The sequence below is a fragment of the Episyrphus balteatus genome, chromosome 3 (assembly GCF_945859705.1).
Source record: "Episyrphus balteatus chromosome 3, idEpiBalt1.1, whole genome shotgun sequence".
NCBI classification, from domain to species: Eukaryota; Metazoa; Arthropoda; class Insecta; order Diptera; family Syrphidae; genus Episyrphus; species Episyrphus balteatus.
Genome location: NC_079136.1, coordinates 130,229,967 through 130,249,632, shown reverse-complemented (window position 1 = coordinate 130,249,632; position 19,666 = coordinate 130,229,967). Strand labels below are relative to the sequence as shown.

The 19,666-nt window shown below is 32.0% G+C and overlaps 3 protein-coding genes across 7 annotated transcripts in view; 2 read left to right on the top strand and 1 right to left on the bottom strand.

Annotated features, from left to right (window-relative positions):
• Nucleotides 1-10,463, bottom strand: part of LOC129916374 (uncharacterized protein DDB_G0287625-like) — a 145,987-nt gene extending 135,524 nt beyond the window's left edge. The window contains exons 1-2 of one of the 4 annotated variants that reach the window (XM_055996262.1): nucleotides 10,257-10,461; nucleotides 10,054-10,186 (exon numbers count right to left, since the gene is read on the bottom strand). The gene's annotated coding sequence lies outside the window, so the exon portion shown is untranslated. Of the gene's footprint in view, nucleotides 1-10,053 lie in introns of all 4 variants that reach the window. The other 3 variants (XM_055996263.1, XM_055996265.1, XM_055996261.1) reach the window with 3 other exon arrangements.
• On the top strand, nucleotides 1,810-6,049 carry LOC129916377 (UPF0430 protein CG31712). 2 transcript variants are annotated; one of them, XM_055996269.1, is made up of 5 exons: nucleotides 1,810-2,130; nucleotides 2,225-2,381; nucleotides 2,872-3,072; nucleotides 5,693-5,776; nucleotides 5,836-6,049. In XM_055996269.1, the coding sequence occupies exons 1-5, from the start codon at nucleotides 1,964-1,966 to the stop codon at nucleotides 6,001-6,003; spliced, it is 777 nt and encodes a 258-aa protein (XP_055852244.1). In that variant the 5' UTR covers nucleotides 1,810-1,963; the 3' UTR covers nucleotides 6,004-6,049. The 2 variants fall into 2 exon arrangements, with proteins under 2 accessions (XP_055852244.1, XP_055852243.1); XM_055996268.1 differs by having other exon boundaries at nucleotides 2,222-2,381.
• A 159-nt stretch (nucleotides 10,464-10,622) lies between the features above and the next one.
• On the top strand, nucleotides 10,623-16,367 carry LOC129916372 (eukaryotic translation elongation factor 2). The gene is made up of 7 exons (XM_055996258.1): nucleotides 10,623-10,756; nucleotides 11,025-11,138; nucleotides 11,211-11,311; nucleotides 11,591-12,118; nucleotides 14,093-14,789; nucleotides 14,968-15,577; nucleotides 15,778-16,367. Exons 1-7 carry the CDS (start codon nucleotides 10,754-10,756, stop codon nucleotides 16,257-16,259), a joined length of 2,535 nt encoding a protein of 844 aa, XP_055852233.1. The 5' UTR covers nucleotides 10,623-10,753; the 3' UTR covers nucleotides 16,260-16,367.
• Nucleotides 16,368-19,666: the final 3,299 nt, after the last annotated feature.

The following is a 19,666-nucleotide window of genomic DNA, read 5'->3' as shown; positions in this document are numbered from 1 at the left end:
CATTACATACATATTTACATTATAATCTTTTCAATATCAAAGATCACTTTGCTGCGCAAATGAAAAGACATTGATATTTCCAATTTATCGACACAGAATAAAGTTTCATGTTTAGATTTGATCTAAGAAAACACTGTTCCGGAAGTAGCAGCAGTTGCTTATTAACTGAACATACCGGCACACTTCATGGAATGTTTCGACCCTAAAGTTATAAAGATCAAGCCCACGCAGGAATTTTGTTAACGTTAAGCCCTATTTCTGATTGCGGTAAAAGAAAAATATCTCAGTGGCTTTAGTTGCAATTCGTTATTTTAAGTTTTAACGACAATGAACAACGTTTGCTTATTAAGACGCGCCAAAAAATCAGATTGAAAATGTTTGGACAAGCTTGTTTGCCGAAATTTTCAAACGCATCGTCTAATTCAACTTTCTTGTTGACTTCTTTGATCTTGATCTTCAGGATTCGGTATATATTACGGATTGGAGAAATGCGTGTAATGTTCACGTAAAGTAGTGTCCTCAGCGCCATCTAGTTGTAAGAATTGTAAAATCGTTTTCTGTTTACATTTTGTAAGTAAAAAATGGCGGATCGATTTTTCATTTGACATTACTTGACATTTAATTCACATGTTGACATTTTGACACCAGGCCGCGCATTTTTACTTTACCATTCCCCAATTTAAAAAAATAAAAAGCACGAATTGCTCTTACGGTAAAAGTTGCTAGGAAGAATATTGAAGCTTTTTGTTTAAAAACTCTTGAAATAAAATTTTTAAACAGTTAAAAAAAAAAAAAAAAACATTAGTATGCCTTAAAAAGAAAAGGTTTTAACAATAATGAACCTCGATTTAACTCGTAATTGATTGTTACTTGGTCTTACTCTTTGAAATCTCGGGAAAACCACTTGTAAATCACTCATAAACCGCATTTTAAATTTTGAATGTACAAACACCAAATGAGTAAAACCTTGTAAAAAATTTTAACCCGATGCTAAACCATGAATAAACAAAATGGTCCTTAAAAAATTTAAATGAAATTACGGTACTGAATGATGCCAATTGTTAGTAAAAAATGTATTCAAAACGGATTGACCTTTAAAGCTAGATGTCAAACTCTACCTACTTCGAAGAAATTAAATTCTACTTCAAAGACGCTGAATACAACAATGCAAAAATGTTGCCGTTGTTTTTTGTGTTACCTATTATTCCTATAAGAAAGAGAGAGAAATCACAGAGATAAATGCATAAAAAGTCTAATTGAAAAAAAAAACTGGTCCTTCACTGAAACAAGCATTTTCATTGATTTTTGTTTCAGTTATCTTGTTTTCTTGCGATTCTTGCATACAAATATTGCTCGTTTACATTTACAATATATAGAATATTTTCTACCCAAGCTTTCTTGTTGCTGTTATACTACTAGCGCCGTAGTTTCAACAACTTTGAACTAATTTAACAGGACGGATGTTTACATTTTGTATTTCTAAAAATGGCGTCCGTGTCAAAAGTCTTAACAAAAAAAAAAGTTAAATGTCGTATGCTAGCTTCTTCCGTCCTGATAAATTAGTTTTCGTTTTGACCACCGGTAGCGCATTTGAACTTTACCTATCGCCAATAAACATTTTTGAATTATATCATAAAATCCATTTTATCCCTTAAAAATAATAAGTTAAAAAATTAACTAAATACATACAAAACAAAACAAAAAAAATATCTCTTCACTCATGAACACTATTTTTTTCCAAGGGAATTTTTCCCAAATAAATATCCCTCGCAAGCATACCAACATCACAACGTTAAAAACCGATGCTTTTGACAACACCTTTAAATGACAGTTCAACATTAACTTCTTTTCGTAGCCATTTTTATTTGTTTAATATGCTTTAAATAAATTTTGTCGGTTTTTAAATGCAAAAATTATAATTAAATACATAAACAAGACAAGAAAAAAATTCATAAAAATCAATATGGGCAAATCAAGATCTAGGTCGAGAACACCAGTCAAACGACGACATCACAAAAGTAAACACAAACGCAAGAGCAAATCCCGAGACCGAGATAGATCTGAGAGAAGTTCGCATTCTCATAGTCGACACAGAGATAGAAGCCGTGAAAGAAATTCAAATAAAATAAAGTATATAATAGAATTTGTTTTATTATAAAAATATCTACTATATTAAATTACAATTTCATTTAACTTTTTATTATTGTTTTTTTTTTACTAGCAGAAAACGCTCCTTGTCGGTTTCATCTTCGGACAGCTATGCATCTAGTGCAAATGAAAAACGTCGTCAGAGGAAAAAAGGACGTACCAAGAAGCTTGACGAGGTGGAGAGACTTGCCGAAATGGAGCGACAAAGAAGACAGAAGGAGGCTGAGCAAAAGGTTTGCTTTTTATTTTATTAGTAACAACATTGTTCACGTAAAACATTATTGTTTTTATTTTTCTTATTTAGCAATCTTTTTTTTCAATCATTCTCGTAAATGTTAGGAGTACCCATATGATAATAAAAAATCTTTGAGAAAAGTCTCACTTTCTATCAAAAAAGAAACGAAAGTTTCACGTTTGAAAAATCAATCTTTAGTCAATACATTACTACGTGGGCTGTTAGCCTGGATGTCTGAAGTAATTTTAACTTTGCTTGAAATTGATTCGATCAAGATTTCTAATAGGATTTTAATTCCAAATTGCTTTATTGCCGGCCTATTTATCTTGAAAATTCTATCAAAATAAATTGTAATTTAGCGAGTAACTTGAAACATTTTGTGCAAAATAGTCCATCTTATACTCATTTCCTTTTTTATATTAACATTTGTGTAAACATTTTATTGTTTATTATTATATTTTTGATGAAAATATGATTTATTTATTTAGATAATAGAAGAAGAAGCAGCCAAAAGAATAGAACTTTTAGTTAAAAAACGTGTTGAAGAGGAATTAGAAAAGCGAAAAGAAGAAATTGAACGAGAAGTTATAAGACGTGTTGAAGCGGCCAAAAAAGATATGGAACATGAAATGATGCTCGAACTGGAAAAACGAAGGGAACAAATTCGTGAAGAAGAAAAACGACGAGAGGTGGGTTTTGTACTATTTTTATATACAAAAAATTAATTCAAAAAAAAAAAAAAAAAATACCTGCATACATTCTTTTATTTATTATATATTGCAATCCTAGTAACTACTAGTTTGTTTTTAATATTTATCGTTATGAACGATGTAATGCAAACTACTGACTAATATAAATGTTTGCATACAATTTTAATAATTTATTTTTCGGTGCCAAAACAATATTTATAGAAACCGAAAACGTAGGTATTTTAAGTTATTAAATTTTAGTAATATTTGCACGATGAAAATGGCTGTACTTAATGTCGGAAGGCGGAAAAAATATATTTTCAAAAGATTTGAGACCAAAGCCGACACAATGGAATCTAGTACCTCATCAGTTTTGAGAAAAAAAATAATTCCGTGCAGATTATGACTATGGTTAGGTTTGGTTAAAAGTGGCTGTCTAGTACGACGTCAGATACAAGCCGTAATTGTTTGGTAACTTAGTATTTGGCTCAGTAAAATTTTGCATGAGAAACAACAACAAATGATTGGTAAGGATAAACAAAAGTTTTTTATTTGTTGGTTTAAAGAGAAATTTTTAAACTCATACATTTTTGAGCCTTCAACAATAAAGGATTATTAATAATAAATGAAAGTATTCATTTGTTTTTATATACTGCATCAAATGTAAAATACTGAGTACCAACAAAACACAGCTACCAAGAAGAAATTAGTTTTTAGAAATTAGAGCTTGCACTAAAATTTTTCGATCAGTTAGGTTTACTAAATGCTTTCTAACCGAAAAATGCAATACTTTCATGAACGTAAAATGTTTAAAATACATTTTAATAGACTTCAGAGATTTGGTACTTTATGGTATCGGTATGGATGAAGATTTGCATACTGTTTCAACGTATTATCTGTAATGACGGAGATAAAATTGTATACCATGGTATCGATACCAGCTGTAGTGAGTCCGAGGCATTACCAACTTTTTCTGTCTTGCAATAGAAATTTATTAAGATAAACAAGAAAACTTAAACAATTAAAACAAAAGTTATTTTCGTTTTCTGGATTATCTGAATTTAATTTCCATATTTAGAAAAGCGTTTCTCCCAGACACAAACGTGTTGATAAATCATCAACTTACATTTTGGGTCTAACAAATCTAGAACTGGTAAGCTCAACTGTTGTCCCTGGATGAAGAATGTTTAACAATTCAATGTTTTCGCTTTGAGTTCAAGCAAAACTTAATTTTGTTTTAAATATTGGTAGGCTCTTTTTTAACCTGTCCTAAGCTAGGATTGCATCGTCAACGAAATCATTCGACGCATTTACTCTGACGTAAAATGGAAGTCAAAATCTCTCCAAAAAGTTTCATGAAGTGTATTCGTACAAAAATAATGCTGTCAATGCGATACGATGACCTTTAGGCCTTTAAAAAACACATTTGGTGTTGCTGTTTTCGAAAATTTACCAGAAAAACTGGCGCCTCATATCTTAATGTGGCGTTAAAAACGATCTCTGTACGGGGCTTTAAGGCTAGGCGCACACATGCGATTTTAGTCGCGCGATTATTCAGTCGCAAAAATGAATCACAAGGATCGAAATTGCATGTGTGCGCCTAGCCTAATAGAAACCGATTTTATATCAACAGCAATATTTTTGGTATCCCTTTTTTTGTAAAGCTGGTGTAAGGAGAAACAAATTACAATTCTCGGTGGCTGTCTCGAATTAGCAATTTATACCCTATTGAGAATCTCTCTGAAATATTGCCCAAGTAAATAAAAAACACATATCTTAAGGGCCATTTTTTTACTCGGAGTTGAACATAACTTGAGAATTTTTAATATAAAAATTCTCAAGTTATGTTCAACTCCGAGTGAAAAAAATGGCCCTAAGACTATTTAAGAAAGAGCGAGAAAATTATAAAAATATATTTTGAGAAAACAATTCAAATAAAAAAAAAAACACAAAATGGGGTAGCTGTTCCGCACAATGTTAAATGTAAGTAAAACTTAATTTATTTTTAGTTGTAACTTTTGCCAAAAAATTAATGACTGGAAACCTGAACAAAAAAATTTCCGAAACAAATACAAACCAATTGCAAAAGTTTTTATGTTTTAGATTTTATTCCATTTATTTTTAAAATTAACAATATACCGAATCCACTGTTTTGTTTAACAACTGAATGCGTTGTGATATCTAAAATAATCTATACCAACGTGAAATTTAACCATAAACATTTTTTATTTTAATTTATTATTTTTTTTTAAACTTATAAAAATAATCTTACACATTATGATTCAGTTGGTTGTAAGAAAAACTGTAGAGCATGTCGTAAACGCCAAAAAGCATAGAAATATAATGCATAATGCTGGACATCACTGACATTTTTAATGAGCCCTTTTTATAAAAAAAAAAATGTCATTTAATCAAAAAATTATTTACGGACGTCTAACGGTGAGTTATAAGAACTATTTGATTTTTTTTTTTGGATATTAATTAAGATACTTAGTTGGAAATATTAAAGTATTTTACATAAAAAAAAAAAAAAAAACTTGGGTTTAGTTTTATTCGACTTGCACAATTAACTGTGTTAGTATATTTTGTTTTTAAACTAAAATATAAAAATATATTTTAGGAAGAAGAAAAACAGAAAAGAGATGAATTAGAGCAGATTCTTGCTGAAAATAATCGCAAAATCGAAGAAGCTCAGCGAAAATTGGTGAGTAAAGTGGCAAAAATAGTTTAAATAGAGTTTAATTGTTTTTATTTTTTCAATAGGCTGAAGAGCGATTAGCAATAATTGAAGAGCAACGTCTAATGGACGAGGAAAGACAGAAAATGCGTAAAGAACAAGAAAAACGTGTCAAGGAAGAACAAAAAGTCATTTTGGGAAAAAATAACTCTCGGCCTAAATTATCTTTTTCATTAAAACCTGGTGCTTCATGAGTTTAAATATTTAAATATAAGAAATTGTAGATGTTTTTAGATTTTACATTTTTTTCTAATTAGATTCATTCCTCTCATTTGATTATTGAAAACTCTGGCATTGAACTGCTTCCTTATTTGACGGTTGAAAGTATCGCCTTAATTTATATAAGTAAAAAAAAAAAGAATAAAATATAGTGCTTTGATGCAGCCAATTTACGTTTGGATTTGATGAAAATTATAAAAACCAATTAGGTATTGGTGCAATTTCCTCTTTGTTTTTGTATTCTGTCTTGACATTAAAGAAATAAAAATTTAAAACTACTTTTTTATGTAGAATACTTATTTTTTAAGGCTTACTGAGAGAACATGTGCCCATTTACCTATTTCTAGCATAAAAATATGACTAGGTAATCTAAGAGAACAAAAAATTTAAAAAATGTGAACTCATTTGAACATTTCTGATTTTGAATTAGAATTCGAAGCATCGAAAACCTTAAAATGCGAAAATTTGAAAATGCTCACATTTTTCCGAGGTAAAAATTCATACGGCTCTTTAATTAACTGGAGCCCTATCTCTAAAAATATGAATCACTATAAAAAAAAAAACTGAGATGGTGTTGACAAGACATACCCGAGTGATTTTATCCCATGGTAATTTTACTCGAGAATATGTTAAAGTCTAATAATGTGGTTTTCTGGATAATGTTTGTCAGCCTATGTATCGGACTGAGGACCATGAACTAAAATGTTCGTGTTTATTATCAAATTTAGGTCACCGCTCAGCGTTTCAATAAAAATAAAACAGTTTCTTTAAAAGAAAAACTATTAAGCTTATTTTTATTTAATTTTTTATTAAGAGTTAAAAAAATATATGCTGATAGGAATCGAACCTAGAACTCTAGCGTGTGAGTCGAATACCTACTCATCGAATTTTAAGCATTTTTAGGGTTTTATAAATTGCGGCTCAGGATTGCTACTCAGCAATATGCCACCTCCTCGCTCGAAATTGCCGCTCAAGATTCTGACTCTCAGCTGCGCATTACTTTTATTTCGAACTCAAGCTTACGGACAATTCAAAAAAGTTGAATCATAATAGAAAATTAATAAGAATAAAAGAAACGACTTTTGTTATTAAGTGTATCAAAAATTTTGGTTAAAAAAAGGACTCTTCTTTTTATATGGCCATAGCTATACCTATAATCTTACCTATGTTAAAAAATAATAAAAAGAAAAGTAAGAACATTAAGAGCGGATTTTTTAATGAAGTTTCAAAGTCGATCAAGTTATAGCCTGTTTTCACTATAGCCCAAAAGAGATAATTTCGCAATTTATCTCATTTCAAATGTCAAATCGCATATCGAGTCCAAAGAATGAAATAAGTATACATTTTTTTTTTTAATGCAGTACAATAGGTATGCACAAAAGCTTGTTCCAAACCGGTTTGAGTGAACAAATAATTATCATCTTGCACCATAATGTCAGAAAAAAATGTGCAAATTGTAACGTCAAACAAAATATTTCAAAAGAAATAAACAGAAAGACAAATACTAAGCGTTAGTCAGCATTGATTATGGGTACAACCAGAGATACCCAAAGGAGATGGGAAACTTTCGTACGTTTTACCCCCCAAAACCCATTTGTTTATTTCGTGTTGTTGTAATCTCTTTTGTATTCGTGAATAAATGTGAAAAACACACATAGTGTAGCCACGGTGTTTTTACGCACACCTAACCAAAAATGAACGATTTTTCACGCATGCTTAACCAAAAGCGTCCATTTTTTCACGCATACTTAGCCAAAAATGTCCGACGGAGCTTGAAGGCAAATCAGTATGACGTCAGAAGTTTCCCATCTCCTTCTGTGTATCTGTGGGTACAACTATGTACCAACATTATCAGCCCTATTCTGCTATTCGATTCACGTGAAAGTCTAAAATAAGAATTGTTTAAAAGGTGGTTAAAATTAAATCTAGACAATTTTTTTTCTTTAAAATTTCTTAAACAGACGGGAACAACGCTTTGCAATCGAAAGTTAGAAGTTTTACAAAACCAATTTGATATGATTAAAAAATGGAATCCTTCGATTCACGTGGATCGAATAGCAGAATAGGGCTGTATTTAGAGAAAGAGAATTCGGTCTACTCGTTTTTATGGGTACACTGAACTATATAAATACTTCCTCGGTACTGTTATGGAAGAACCCTCATTGTTTTGTTTTGAAATATTTTAATGCAGCGATTGAGTTACTTGAAGTAAAATCTAATGTTTTGGAGCAGGTTTTAAGACATTCATTGCAGACTTTTTTTTAGATAATTATGTATAGTAGGTAATGCGCATGTTGGCAGAACATCAGATTACAAAACTGTGATAGTTTGACATTCCTTTCATTCCTTTTTGTAGGATTTTGTGACATGTGCGAACTTGACCGAAAATAGAAACTGAGTAGGTATAGGTATTACCTTATATTATTGGGAACTTATACTACATGTTGAATTAATCAACTTTTAAGATTTTAGGGCCCTACACACGATCAGTTATTCTTGTCAAGTATTATTGACGTCTTTTTCTGTGAGGTTATAACATTGATGAAAAATAGTCACCATACGTACTAGTTAACATTGGCAATCATATAGCTTTAATTTAGTTTTAACGCTTTATATATGTACGTATAGTTTTCGATTTTATTTTGCGCAAGAAATCATTTTTTGTGTATAAATTAATAAAAGCACTTGAAAAATCCCGAGTACGAAGTAAACATTGAATGTTCGATATTCCGTCAGGTAAAATTGACCAAACTCAAAATTTTTTTGATTCTCATTAATGTGTCAATTTTACTTGTGGCTAACATTGATGGCCCTACGAACGATCAATATTATCTACCTGAAACGAGACTCCTTCAATTTAAATTGATAGGCAACATTGATGGTGTGTAGGGCCTTTTTAAGCCGCAAGCAACACTGCAGTGTGACTTAAGAACACGAAAGTCCACCATCGATCAAATAGTCACACTACGGCAGATCAAAACTAATCGATACCCGACTTTTCATCGTCCGCGTATGACAGTATTTATCGTCGCGCTGTGGCGCAGTCATGCGTATTCTTGAAAGAATTATACAGAACTCTAACGTCAAAACCGGAAGCACCATCTTTCAAAAGTCCGTCCAACTGCTTTTATATGCCATAATCGGAAGAACTCAACATTAAAGTGGAAGCGGCGAAAATGGGTTAAAAAGTCAATGAAGGCAGAACCAAGTAGGCATACCTATGCTGTTGTCAAAAAAGGACAATAAACACCGACTTATTGGACAAACGTCACTATCAATAGTCATAACTTCGAGGTAGTAAAGGACTTCTTCTACCTAGGCACCGCTATAAACACAGACAATAACATTAGCGCTAAAATCAAATGGAGAATTACTTTTGCCAACAGCTACGGCTTTAGTTTGGGAAGGTTATTGACCAGCAAAGCCTAACCTTACCTAAACTCTCACCATCCCACTGCTGCAATATGGTGCAGAGGCATGGACTTTAACGAAGGCGGATGAAAACATCTCGGATTGTTTCGAGAGAAAAGTTCCTCGTGGGATTTTTGATCCCGTGAGAAGAAGATACACCCGGTTGTAAAAGGACACTAACCTAGCCCAGAGAGTAAAAGTGGCTAGATCATGGAGAGCGCATGGACTATGCTCCGGCCTGGAAAGTTTTCAACTCCATCGCAGTGGAGGAAGACCTCGTTAGAGGTGACACAATCAAGTAGGAAGGGGACCTCAATCAACTTGGCGTGCAAAACTGCAAGCAGCGAGCTAAGGAGAGAACGAGCTGTTACCAATAGCCGGTCAGTTGGTGCCGGTTACCCGGTTGCCGGCTGTTTATTAAAATGGCCATGGACGAGTTCAATATCGTTCCTATTTCCGCTTTGCTACTGCCTTTTTACGTTTTTACTTCTATTAACTAGAGGACTTTGGATATTTTTCTGGAGGGTTTTATTTACTTATTTTTGTAATTGTTCTGTTTTCTTATTATAAAATGTATTGTGTTTTTGTCTTAGTTTCTGTTAAACGCTACTTACATGAATCAACAAGTGCAAATAATGCAATTTTCTTTCTGCCTGGGGCAACGTCGGGCTCCGTTCGGGTTTTTTTTTTCTTGATGGACTTCTTTGGTTGGTAAAATCATTTTAAAAACTATCACACACTGTAAAACTATCATAAGAATATCGAATTTTAATTAATTTTATGGGTAAAAATAGCTTTAACATTAAAATAAACCAACTTTATGATTCACCAACCGATATTGCAAAGATTTTCTCTTGCTTTTCATTTTCCCGACTAATTGAGAACCATGACAAAACAAACACTAATCTCCATATCGAACACAATATAATTAACACAAATATTCTTCTAAATAATCATTAATTTATTAATAAATACTATTTTATTCACGAAATAAATTAAAACCACAAAACACAATCCCGTTAGTTGAAAGTTCAAAACAAAAATATCCCTCCATTTCCAATTCGTATCCGTACCGTGAAGTGCGTTCAGTACCAAATTACATTAAACTTTTAGGAAATGTTCAGAAAATTGAAAACAAAAAAGATTAGCCACTGAACACTTTCGTTCCACTTCCAATACAAAAAATGGTCATTCCATTTCCAACCTTCCAACAAGGGGCCATTCTAGAATTCAGCTCTTTCTTTTTTGAAAGTACGCCATTGCAGGCGTGTAGTGTTTTACAAATTCGGTCAAGAAAATCACTAAACATCCAAGATGGTATGTAACAATTTATTACAATTAAATATTTAACATGTTCAAAAATTAAACAAGTTATTCAATAATACTTTTATTTATTTGCATTCATTGAGTTAAATATGTTTTTGTGTAAAGTAAAATGTAATGTTTTTTTTTTTCTTCCACTCGAACAAAGTTCCTCCATATTTGATAATGACGTGTGCTTATTTCACAATTTTATAATTTTTTTTTCTTGTGAAATAGATTATTTAATTAAAATATTAATGTTTTATTTAAATTTAATCGATAGGTTAACTTCACCGTAGATGAAATCCGTGGCTTGATGGACAAAAAACGGAACATCCGTAATATGTCTGTCATTGCTCACGTCGATCATGGAAAATCTACCCTGACCGATTCTTTGGTAAGTAGTTGTTGCAACAAAGTGGTCAAATAGATTAAATTATATATATCTTTGGTTTGGTATGGACAATAGGTCTCCAAGGCTGGTATTATTGCCGGAGCCAAAGCTGGTGAAACTCGTTTCACTGACACCCGTAAGGACGAGCAGGAAAGATGCATCACCATCAAGTCAACGTAAGTGAAATGCATTTTTTTACTTTTACATACAAACTCAAACAAAAGAAAAAAAAAGAAAAGTTATTTCAAAATGTGATGATACTTGATGACGAGACTGATGGGAACCGACAAGAATTCGTGTGTATCTTTCACATGAATTTTATATCAGTTCTTTTTAATAAAAGATTAAAACTAGCTCTCTGATGAAATAATAATTTATTTTTTTTTTAATTTTAATTGAAATGTCACTTTGTAATTATAATTGAACAAACAAAAAATATTAACATTTTTAAACAGTGCCATCTCTATGTACTTCGAAGTTGAAGAAAAGGATTGCGTATTCATCACCAATCCCGACCAACGTGAAAAGGACGAAAGGGGTTTCTTGATCAATTTGATCGATTCACCCGGTCACGTTGATTTCTCATCTGAAGTAACAGCTGCTCTTCGTGTAACTGATGGAGCTTTGGTTGTCGTCGATTGTGTTTCTGGTGTGTGTGTACAAACCGAAACTGTATTGCGTCAAGCCATTGCTGAACGTATTAAGCCAATTTTGTTCATGAACAAGATGGACCGTGCTCTTTTGGAATTGCAATTGGAAGCTGAGGAGCTTTACCAAACTTTCCAGAGGATTGTTGAGAACGTTAACGTTATCATTGCTACTTACAATGATGATGGTGGTCCAATGGGAGAGGTGCGTGTCGATCCATCAAAGGGTTCAGTTGGTTTCGGTTCCGGTCTTCACGGATGGGCCTTCACCTTGAAACAGTTCTCTGAGATGTACTCTGAGAAATTCAAGATCGATGTTGTTAAGCTAATGAACCGGTAAGTTAATTTTGTTTTTTCCTTTTTTTTATCAGTCGTTTTATTTATAATTCAGTACTTAGTTCAGTAAGCTTTTGCACGGGAAACAACAACAAATAATTGCTAAAGATAAACAAAAGTTTTTAATTTGTTGGTTTACAGAATAAAATTTTTTCCTAACTTATACGTTTTTGACCCTTCAACAATAAGTATTATAAAAAATTAAATAAAAGTATTCAATTGTTATTGTGTACAGCATAAAATTTTTACCCAGCAAAATACTGAATACCAATTAAACACGGCTATCATTTATACATTTTAGAGAAATATAGTTAACCAATTAAGATTTTACATAACGCTCATTTACTTGAATATTTTCATAATTTAAAAATCACGAGTTTTTTAATAATAATAATTAAGTTTATTAGTTCGTTGAACTTTTTAACAAATACCTACAATTAACAAATTTTTAACAATTTTTCTGTTACGTGTTTTAACGTTCTAGCAAATTTAAAAAATTTTTAAATCTATATTTAGTCCCTTGGATGCTTGTTCAATGTCCATTTTTCAAAATTTTGGGAAATCGAAAATGAAAATTTTTGTTTTTTAATGATTTTATCTGCAACCTTTGACAATTATATTTTTAAAACAAGTAATATTTTGAATTAGTTATAAATTAAAATCAAAGAGAAGTCATTTTGGATATTGGATAATAGCATATGGAGTGGCAAAAAGTTTTCAAAATGTGTTGGATATTGAACAAAAAACTCAATATTTAACAACATAGAAGAAAACACTAACAAAAAAGGAACATAAAGTGGATTGAGTCATATAGAACAAATAATGGTTTTATGGTTTAAAGCTAAAAAGAATTTTGATAATACTTGAATACACTGTTTTCTTTTGGTTCGAATCAAAATAATATGTGTTTGTTTCTCAAATCTTAATTTTTTCAAAAAGTTAAAAAAAAATTATATAGGTACATTAATTTTTTAGGAACGTTAAACAAACTATCAATTCGTTTTCTTTAGCTTAAATTTTTATTTTGAACTAATTAAAAAAAAATAACAAAATAGACATGAGAGAAGTTCATACGCATACAAAACAACATCCAAAGAAGTGGATATTGGACAAGATAGAAATTATGAAATTCTTTTTTTTTTTTGTATATGTACTTCTATTTTTTCAATGTAATACAAAAAAAATAAAAAGGAGTTTATTGAACAAAAATGACATGATAAACATGATAAACCTATTGAACAAAAAAGTTGTCTGTAACTTGAAATAGAACAAAACGGTTGGCGCCAAACAAAATTATGAAGACTGCATACTTTACTCAATTTCGTAAAAAATAGCCTTTAGAACAAGAAAGCGATTTGTGAAATTTTAACTTTAATTAGGTTTTAACTCTTTTGCAAAAAGATTTTAAGTTTACTTTTAAAAATATTAAATCTTGATTCGTTATTAATGGAGAGGCTAAAGGAATAAAGTAATCTTTAATCCTGCAGAAACTCATTTGTTAGCTTTAAAAACTGACGCACTAGTTTTGTTTTAGAAACTGACTTTTAACTTACAAAAATAGATCGAGACTAAATTTAGAACTTGTTTCCTGAAAAAAAAAACAGATTTTTTTAGTTATGACAGTGTTCAAGTAAATGAGCGATAAGTTCAATATTAAAAATGCTTCTAGCACATCAAGTGTTTTGCATAGGAGAGATAAGTTTACTTATTTGTCCTAGGACTGTGTGACAAGTGCACTTTAAATAGAAGTAGAAAAAGCTAGTTTTGTATAGTTTCAAGAATTTCTCTTATTCTGTACTTGACTTTGTCAACTTTTGGCAACGCTGTTGGGCGACCTCTTTCCTAATGTCTGCTCTCAACATGCTGAACATTTGTTGAAACAAATAAAAAAAAATACAAATTTGCGTTGCAATTTTTATTATGTAACATTTTTACTAAGTTAATTTGTTTATCTCTTTTTTTTTTTTTGTTTAGTCTTTGGGGTGAAAACTTCTTCAACGGTAAGACCAAGAAATGGTCCAAGCAAAAGGAAGCCGACAACAAGCGTTCCTTCTGCATGTACATCTTGGATCCAATCTACAAGGTCTTCGATGCCATCATGAACTACAAAAAAGAAGAAATTCCAACTCTTTTGGAAAAGATTGGAGTTACCTTGAAGCACGAAGACAAGGACAGTGACGGCAAGAAACTCTTGAAAACCGTCATGCGTACCTGGTTGCCAGCTGGAGAATCATTGTTGCAGATGATTGCCATCCATTTGCCATCACCAGTTATTGCTCAAAGATACCGTATGGAGATGTTGTACGAGGGACCACTCGATGATGAGGCTGCTGTTGCTGTAAAGAACTGTGATCCAAATGGTCCACTTATGATGTATATTTCCAAGATGGTACCAACAACCGATAAGGGTCGTTTCTACGCTTTCGGTCGTGTGTTCTCCGGTAAGGTTGCAACTGGCCAAAAGGCACGTATCATGGGACCCAACTATGTTCCCGGCAAGAAGGAAGATTTGTACGAAAAGGCCATCCAACGTACTATCTTGATGATGGGTCGTTATGTTGAAGCTATTGAGGATGTTCCATCTGGTAACATTTGCGGTCTTGTTGGTGTCGATCAGTTCTTGGTTAAGACCGGAACCATCAGTACATTCAAGGATGCCCACAACATGAAGGTATGTTTTAGTGGGAGTTTTCCTCTTTCTTAGATATTGCAAATATGATGATTTTTTCTAGACCTGTACTGAAGAATATTTGGCAGAAAATGAATCACTGATAGTTTAGCCCTTATAATTTTAAGACTTTAATGTGTCTTATAACCCAACTAACATTATTTATAATACTTTGTTGCAGGTCATGAAATTCTCTGTATCACCTGTTGTGCGTGTTGCTGTCGAGCCCAAGAACCCAGCCGATTTGCCAAAACTTGTTGAAGGTCTTAAACGTTTGGCCAAATCCGATCCTATGGTACAATGTATCATTGAAGAATCTGGAGAGCACATCATTGCTGGTGCCGGTGAATTGCATTTGGAAATTTGTTTGAAGGATCTTGAAGAAGATCACGCTTGCATTCCTTTGAAAAAATCCGACCCCGTTGTGTCGTACCGTGAAACCGTTTTCGAAGAATCCAACCAAATGTGTTTGTCAAAATCTCCAAACAAGCACAACCGTTTGCTTATGAGGGCTGTTCCTATGCCTGATGGTCTCCCAGAAGATATCGACAAGGGTGATGTCAGCTCAAAGGACGATTTCAAGGTTCGCGCACGTTACTTGGCTGAGAAGTACGATTACGATATTACAGAAGCACGTAAGATCTGGTGTTTCGGTCCTGACGGTACTGGTCCAAATTTCATCATGGATTGCACCAAGTCTGTCCAATACTTGAACGAAATCAAGGATTCCGTTGTAGCTGGTTTCCAATGGGCGACAAAGGAAGGTGTTTTGGCTGATGAAAACATGCGTGGTATGTTATCTCGTTTTTTTTTTATAGTGTTTTTAAATATTAAGTTGGCTTTCATGATGACAATAAGAATTCGGACATTGTATGGCGAACATTTATTCAAGCTCAACAGGCCTGATGCCAAAGTGTCGAATAATTTCGTCTTTGATTTTATAAAAAAGGCAGTCCTAACATCTTTTTTCTTTATTTCATTTGTTATTTAGGTGTCCGTTTCAACATTTACGATGTTACCTTGCACGCTGATGCTATCCATCGTGGTGGTGGCCAGATCATTCCAACTGCTCGTCGTGTCTTGTACGCTTCAGCTATTACCGCCTCTCCACGTCTGATGGAGCCAGTCTACTTGTGTGAAATCCAATGTCCAGAAGTTGCTGTTGGTGGTATCTACGGTGTCTTGAACAGACGTCGTGGTCACGTTTTTGAAGAAAGTCAAGTTGTCGGTACACCAATGTTCGTCGTCAAGGCTTACTTGCCTGTAAACGAATCATTCGGTTTCACTGCTGATTTACGTTCAAATACTGGTGGACAAGCCTTCCCACAGTGCGTCTTCGACCATTGGCAAGTTCTCCCCGGTGACCCAATGGACATTGGCACCAAGCCATACCAAATCGTGCAGGACACACGTAAACGTAAGGGTCTTAAGGAAGGTCTCCCAGATGTTACTCAATACCTAGACAAATTGTAAAATGGCACAGAGCACACTCCCAATAAGGCTTTAAGTTTTGAGGTTATATCAAGATAATATTTTTTAAAAAACAGTAACAACATAAAAATAAATGTAATTTGTATTAAATATTTTTTTTATTCATTTTTATTTAAGTTTCTGAAACTATTTTTCCAAAATTACTCTCGTAATCTTTTGTTTATTGGCAGCAGCAATTGGTCGAATTTTATGAACTTTTTTTTTTTGTTTTTAGAATGTTTTGTTTTTTTTTTCGTTTTAATTTTTCTTTTTAAACATTTTTCACTAATAAACTGGAAACTTAAGGCAAAGACATTTTATGGAGTTTAGTAGTTTTATCGCAGAAAAACAAATTTGTTGCAAAGAAAAAGTTTAGCTTTAGGTATAGGTACTAGTTTCTTGGACTGGAAGAAATCATTTCTTATAATGCGGCTGAAGGATGAAGGACTTAAAATTGAATATCCTGTGAGAGCATTGTCATTATCTGTGCAGGAAAGAGAAATCTTTAATTAAGGCAATGTAAGTAGTTTTATTATTATGAATTAATCAACCTTATTTCGGAATTCTTTTGTAGTAAAACAACATTTTAGAAGAAGAAGCATACAAAGTAGTTTTTTTTTTTTAAATTGAAACCTTGTTACGTCTAAAAGATTGCGTTTTACTACAAACTTCTTCCGCAATAATGGCGTTTAAAATAAAGATATTTCTAAATGATGATACTTGATGACGAGACTGATGCGAACTGAAAAAGATTCGTTTGTATCTTTCAATCGGATGTTGTCAGTTCCCTTAAAAGATTAATCAAGCTCACTGATGAAATATTAAAATTTTAACCTGTGATCAAATAAACTAATGTCTTTTGAATTATTGCTTATGGAAAATTTTTTTTATTACAGTTTGGATCACGAATTACGAATATCGAATGAGGAAAAGGATTTGACTGTAAGCGGATATTGTATTTTCAATTTGAGTTTGAAACCATTGGATTGATCCAAAATAATGAAGGTAAGTGTTAACATTAAAAGCAAACAAACCACGAATACATTAATCTGATGAATTATTTCAGACCTGTTCTGAGTATTTTGAAAGAAAAAAAGAAAAACAATCACTGATACCTTCAATAATCCTTTTATATGAAAATTTACTATTAATTTGTCTAACAAGCTATTTTATTTTTTTTTTTAGGGGTTTTGTGAATACATGCAAATATTTCCAAGTTATAATCAATCATGTAACCAGCTTGTGAACAAAAAATTCACTCTGATATAACAATCACAACCAATGATTAAAGGTAAGAAAAATTAATCTTTTCCCATTTTTTAATATGAAAACTTTAGCTGATGAATTATTTCAGACCTGTTCTGAGTATTTTGAAAGAAAAAAAGAAAAACAATCACTGACATTTTTTAACAATCCATTTGTACGAACACTTAATCATAATTTGTCTCACAAGAAATGCTTTCAACTCTCTTTTCAGTAATTTGGTGAAAGTGATTTAATTATAAAAAATCTACAGTACCGAGAAAAAATTTTCAATTATCAAAACGAAACAAAAGGTAAGACAATTTTATATTTTAAATAAAAAACATTCATTAGTACATGATGAAAATCACAAATCGGAAGAACAATGACCAAACGATTAAAGCTCAACAGGACTGAAGCAAATAATTATTGGTCTTTCAATGAACAAAATAAAAGCAAGAACTATAAACATGTTACTTTTATTTCACAGGTATAATATTGATGACTTTGTTGTGATGAGCTTCGGATAAGATTGTACTGTGACTTGAGCGAAAACTAATGCTTGAATGCAAAGTTAAAAAAAAGTAAGATGAAGTACCTATTTATTTTGTTGTTGATTTATAATTCATGATGAAAATAAGAATTCGTAAGAAAATTGACGAACTTTTATTCAAGCTCAACAGGCCTGAGGCTAATAACATTTATTTTAAATATTTTTTTTTATTCTGTGGAAATTAACTGTCATTTGTTTCTTCTTTTATTCATTAGGATTCTCAACCATGTTTATCAAGGTGTTGTGTCTTTGCTGAAGACATTTGGCTAAAATGTGGAAGATTTATTGATTAATTGCTTGTGTACAAAGAGAAAAAACATTGTAAATAGAAAAAATAAAGAAAAAAATATATAAAAATAATTATTTGTCTTGTTACTTGAACTTTCAATATTTGGATAATTTTTTTAGTTTACAGAAGAAGGTTTGTATTTGTTGGACCAAATAATTGTACGGTCAACAAAAAAAAGAATCACCAATGCCTTAAACGAATGGAATGGCAAAGAAAGTAAAACATTACATTTATGATAAACAGTGGAGAGTTCATAATAAAAATGGCTTTTAGTTTCCAAATGTTTACAAGAGAGCATTTGTTCAAAGTTATCAAATGCATAAGACAAAAATAAAAGAAATGCGAAGTGAAAAGTCTTTACAAATATGGATTATCCTACACTCTATTTTATTCCTTTTTTTGAAGACAAGATTCAACTTAAGGAAGCCCAAGTGTTCAATGGGGTATGTATTCATGTACAATGAAAATATGTAGTTCTTAGTAGGAGTGTCATTGTTCTACTGGAACTCCCATTACATTTCATTTTGAGCAATTCGAAGCATGAAGCATTTATAAAAACAGTCCAAATTTATGAAAGGGAGTCCCGAAACATTGTTGCCTCAAACATGAATGGACCAAATGTCCAATGTATGACAGTTTTCTGAGACTTATTTCAAATGTATGCCATCTTTACCGGATTTTTTGTGCATTTAATTTATTGAGGTAATGGTTCTTTTGTGAAAAGTCTTAAGAAAAATGTATGAAATGCCGGTATCTTTCATTTTTTGTTTACTCTTGAAGGTTTTTTTTGGTACAGCTTAGGGTTTTTGTGATATGGATTCAAAACCGTAACAACCAAATTCTACTATTCGCTCCGAGTAATAGGCGTTTAAATGGCGATTAAAACTAAATTCAAACAAGCAGTTTTTCTTAAAAATTTATATGACGGTAAGGCTTAGTTATCAAAAGATACATTTTTTCAAAGCAGATTTGATGTGATTTATCAAGTGATTCTTTTGATTCACGTCACGAATTCCATTCGTAACGGAAATATCCTTCGGTTCCCGATAAAACAATCGCGGAATCCGTTCGTAATGGAAAATTTCATACAAATCGTTACAACGATTTTCTGGAAACGTGAAAAATTTCCGATACGAATGGAATTCGTGATAAGGTGAATTCATGTCATGTTAATTTTCTATCCATCGATAATGTCATGTCTAAACGCATATAGTTGTCATCATACCCAAGAAAAACAAAGTGCAACATCATCCTAACATCGCGAGGTAACTTTTTCTTTTGATTAAATCAAATTCACCTTTGAAGAGAAAATTTTCCCAACACAGT